This window comes from Nansenia antarctica (assembly GCF_963989245.1).
Source record: "Nansenia antarctica genome assembly, chromosome: 5".
Classification (NCBI taxonomy): domain Eukaryota; kingdom Metazoa; phylum Chordata; class Actinopteri; order Argentiniformes; family Microstomatidae; genus Nansenia; species Nansenia antarctica.
Window position 1 is genome coordinate 51,740,362 of NC_137690.1, and position 5,000 is coordinate 51,745,361.

Below are 5,000 nucleotides of genomic sequence, written 5' to 3' on the forward strand. Positions count from 1 at the left end.
ACGCTCACACACACGTACGCTCACACACACACACACACACACACTCTCTCACGTGTTTGAAATCTTTGAAGGGGACAAACTGGACGATGTCTCGGAGTGTGGGCTCTCCTTTTGGCGAGCGGAGGATCCCGTCGTCCCCGTCCAGCATCTGCATGTCAGTGAAGTCAGCGTTGCCCACGCCGACGATGATGACGGACATGGGCAGGTGGGAGGCGTGGACGATGGCCTCCCTGGTGTCTGCCATGTCTGTTATCACCCCATCTGTCAGGATGAGGAGGATGAAGTACTCCTGGGGGGGGGAGAGGGAGGGAGGGAGAGGGTGAGGGTGTTGGCCATGACAGGTATAGTAGATATGATGTATGATGTATGTGTCTATCCAAGGCCAAAGCAGATTTTCTCTGCTAGCACAAGTCCCCAACCCCCGTCAACGACAGATTTTTCCAGAGATTTTTTACTACTACTACCCGCTGACCTTGCTGCTCCCCCCCCTGGGTGCACCCCCCACCCCCCCCCCCCCCTCTCCCAGCCCTGCCCACTACTGGTGCTCGACCTGTCTCTACACCTCTATCGCCATCTGTCTACCTTGTTTCCACCCTTTTTCCATCCCACCATCCCCCCTCTTCTCTCTCTCTCTCTCTCTCTCTCTCTCTCTCTCTCTCTCTCTCTCTCTCTCTCTCTCTCTCTCTCACCATGGCCTCTTTAGTGTGCATCTCCTCAGAGGCAGAGGAAGCTACTTTCTGGATGATGGGAGCGATGTTGGTGGGACCGTACAGCTGGATCTTAGGAAGACAGTTCTGATAGGCTTCTACCACGCCCTGGATACCTGCAACACAAACACACACACACACACACACACACACACACACACACAAGCAGACACACACACACACACACACACACACAAGCAGACACCCACACACACACACACACACACACACACACACACACACACACAAGCAGACACCCACACACACAAGCAGACACCCCCCCACACACACATACACACAGTAAACAGTCATATAATATACACAGAAATAAGGAAAAGATGTGCTCGACTCAGTTCAGTTTTGATCAAAGTGTCTGTGTATGCCTCAGGTTTGATCCAATAAGTAAATAATTATAGCCAGCACTCTCAAACAGACACAGAAATGATGCTTTGATGCATAATCAGCATAGTTACTGAGGACACGTTTCAGCACTTGAGACTATATCACACACTCTCAACCCAGAACCATAGGAGAAACAGTCATTTCCAAAGACGCAGCTGGCACAAAAATCATCTGATTAGCGAATTATGCATAATTAAACAACACAGTGTATTTGCATAAATCATAATAATTCTAATAATAATGATAACTCATTGTGTAAACATAGTGGAGATAGACCTATATACTGTACATTCGGGTGTTCATAATTGCGAGACTTGTGGAGAATTGTCATCCAGTTCCTCTATGCAGACTCAACTCAACACCAGTTCCTCTATGCAGACTCAACTCAACTCAACACCAGTTCCTCTATGCAGACTCAACTCAACACCAGTTCCTCTATGCAGACTCAACTCAACACCAGTTCCTCTATACAGACTCAACTCAACTCAACACCAGTTCCTCTATGCAGACTCAACTCAACTCAACACCAGTTCCTCTATGCAGACTCAACTCAACTCAACACCAGTTCCTCTATGCAGACTCAACTTAACTCAACACCAGTTCCTCTATGCAGACTCAACTCAACACCAGTTCCTCTATGCAGACTCAAGTCAACACCAGTTCCTATATGCAGACTCAACTCAACACCAGTTCCTTTATGCAGACTCAACTCAACTCAACACCAGTTCCTCGTTGAGCCCCGTGGGACAGCCCCCAGACAGCTTTGCAGACGCGTCTGCTCTCTGTTGCCTTAAAATATCCAGTATTTCTGGTCTGAGAGTGTGTGATTAGGCATGAAACCGTCGTTTCTGTGTCTGTTTGAGAGTGCTGGCTGTATGATGTTGTTATAGAATATCTGCAACTACAACGGCAAATGACTCAAATATTCACCTTCAACTTTGTTTATCAAGGACAATGAAAACCATGCCCTTGTAGTTGAACAGTGTCTACTAAATTTAGGATTCACACACACACACACACACACACGCATGCACGCACACACGCACGCGCACACACACACACATACCGCAGGTGTGTGAATCCTGTGTGACGGCCGATTTCACACATTCGGATTAGTGTTGTTTTATTCGTTCCGCTTTAGAGGCAGGCCTATAAATACACATGAAGCTCCTTCTACAGCTTGCCAGCAGTGTCTGTGCAGTGTCTGTCTGTCTGTGTGTGTGTGAGTGTGTGTGTGTGTGTGTGTGTGAGTGTGTGTCGGTGTGTGTGAGTGTGTGTCGGTGTGACACTCAACCTGCACATTCGGGATTGTCTTCATCAAAGTTCACAGCGAAATCATGTGAGACCTGTTAGTGTTAGAGGAGAGGAGAAACAAACACACACACACACAAACACACACACTGTGTCATTTGTCCACTGATCAGTTATTTCAGTGTGTATAATTGCAGAAATCAAACTAACAACAACCCTTATACCCTCGTGATATACCATTACCTTGAATTCAGGTGGTATCTGAGCTCCGAACCCAAACGCTGGGAACATCTTATCACTAGAGAGAGAGGGACAGAGAAAGTGTGAGAGAGGGAGAAAGAGAGGGCGACAGAGAAAGTGTGAGAGAGAGAGAGAAGGGGACAGAGGGAGGGAGTGAGAGCGAGAGAGAGAGACCCTCTCTCTCCTCTTTAGTCGGTGCCAGCAGCATCAGCAAATGTGCCATCAGAGACCGATGAATATTCATGTCTGTAATGCCAACGTATGAATATTCATGAACACCACCTCACTGATCCGTTCATTTGATTGGTGGCTGATTGCATCAGCTGCATCTCTCTGACAGCAATCAGGGCCTTCAGATACTTGTTGGGATAATGATTGAAAATATGATTGATTATTGATGAGGTGATTGGCCATTGAAGAGGTGATTGGTATGACACCTCTCACAGGGGTCTGTGAATTCGGCTGCGTCACGATGTTAACATTTCGAGGCAACTTAAACGTACATATTGAGTAATGCTCCTTAGTGAATTCAACTTTTTAGCTGTATTTTTGGCCACATTTCCCCATGAATAAATGAGAGCCGGGTTTTGATAATGCAATCCAGCACCACGCTGTTCAAAGATCCTGAGGAGAGAACCCTGCTGTCAAACTGCAGTCCTGGCAGATCTGTCCGACAGCGACTAAAGCCCTAATCGGACAGGATTAGTATTATCTGGGGACCTCATGTAATTTAGCAATTACCCCCCCCGACGTCTGTGTTTCGCACGGGATAAGCGTCTGTGTGTAAGTCTGTGTTTTAATTTAATCGAATTTACTGACCTGTAAATGGCAAATGGACTGCACTTATATAGTGCCTTATTCCAAGGCGCTTTACAATGGCCTCTCATTCACACACACATTCACACACCATTGGCGGCAAGCTACCATGCAAGGCGCTGGCCCACTCATTGGGAGCAATTTGGGGTTCAGTGTCTTGCCCAAGGACACCTCGACACGTGGCCAGCCAGGGATCGAACCGCCGAACCACCGACCTTGTGATCATTAGACGCCGGCTCTACTTCCTGAGCCATAGCTGCCCTGACATTCCCCCGAATATGATGTCATGGCCCTGTGTAACATCCACTTCATGAACAACAAGCGCAACAGGCATTGGTTAGTTGTGCGACGTGGCAGAAAAAAGGGGCGGGACAAAACAAACTCACCCCAAACATGTCGATTCACATGGGATAAGTATTATCACAGGACCTCTGAGTTCAATGAATTAAGGTAGGTAACTTTTTTACTGACATGGCTCGCAGAGGATTAAGAATACACAACCTCCATAATTAGCACAAATTACCAGAGGTCCCCAGATAATACTAATCCTGTCTGAATAGGGCTTAAGGCTTTCAGATCGGTAATTGATTCGATTGATTATTGATTAGGTGATTGATGAGTTACCTATCATAATCCTGGCAGATTTCCCCCACAGCGACTAAAGCCTTCAGATACTCGTTGGGTTGGTAGGGATGGATGTAGTGCAGAGAGCAGCTGTTCCGAGGATCCCCATTCGATGCTGTGAAGTCTATCGCGACCTTAGAAAAACACACACACACACACACACTTTCACTGAAATAGTTTTGACAAAAATGTCAAGATGTCATCGCACCCCTGACATCGCTTACACGGTCACAGTAGCACTGACAGAAACAGTGTGATCTCACACAACATTCAACACACACACACACACACACACACACACACACACATCAGCAACTTTCATCAGCTTTCCCCTTTCTCTAAAAACACACTCTTTAGACACAAACTTAACACACTATTGGAGGCTCATTGTAATGCATGGAATGGTATGACGAAGGGTATCAAACACGTGTCCTCGGATTTCTACCTCCACCTGACTCTCCTGTAACACACATTGTCCTGTTAAGAACTGCACTAGCCACCTGTTAACGCCACTCTAACCTTGTCTAGAAGGCTACGGCTGCCTCATACTTTGATAAACTAACCTACATGTCTGTTAGGGGAGGCTGGTGGAGGTAGAAATCGGAGGATGGGCTCTGTTTATTACAATGAGCCCGTCCTTCTGATTTCTACCTCCACCAGCCTCCCCTGACATGACATGGAACAGAATGAGAAACGGTGTGAAACACGTGAGTGAAATGTGATGTGTTCTTGTCTAAACTTCCCCCTCTACCTCACTCATCCTAACAAAACACACTGACTACATACACAGTCGTACACACACATACACACCCTTTTCTCGCCATACACTCTATGCGTACTCTTTAGACACACACAGACACACAGACACACACACACACACACACACACACACTCAAGCACACACACACGCAATACACATTTGCTCTCTAAACGCTATAATAGACACTCACTGTGAACTGG

The 5,000-nt window shown here is 46.7% G+C and overlaps 1 protein-coding gene across 1 annotated transcript in view; it reads right to left on the reverse strand.

Annotated features, from left to right (window-relative positions):
• cpne4b (copine IVb) overlaps positions 1-5,000 on the reverse strand; it is a gene marked incomplete at both ends in the record, with an annotated part of 15,672 nt that overhangs the window by 1,280 nt on the left and 9,392 nt on the right. Inside the window, 6 exons of the mRNA XM_080530555.1 lie at positions 53-289; positions 690-823; positions 2,404-2,455; positions 2,604-2,658; positions 4,041-4,174; positions 4,991-5,000. The exon at positions 4,991-5,000 is cut by the window's right edge and continues 50 nt beyond it. Of these exons, the coding sequence (XP_080386681.1) occupies positions 53-289; positions 690-823; positions 2,404-2,455; positions 2,604-2,658; positions 4,041-4,174; positions 4,991-5,000 (622 nt within the window). The remainder of the gene's footprint in view (positions 1-52; positions 290-689; positions 824-2,403; positions 2,456-2,603; positions 2,659-4,040; positions 4,175-4,990) is intronic.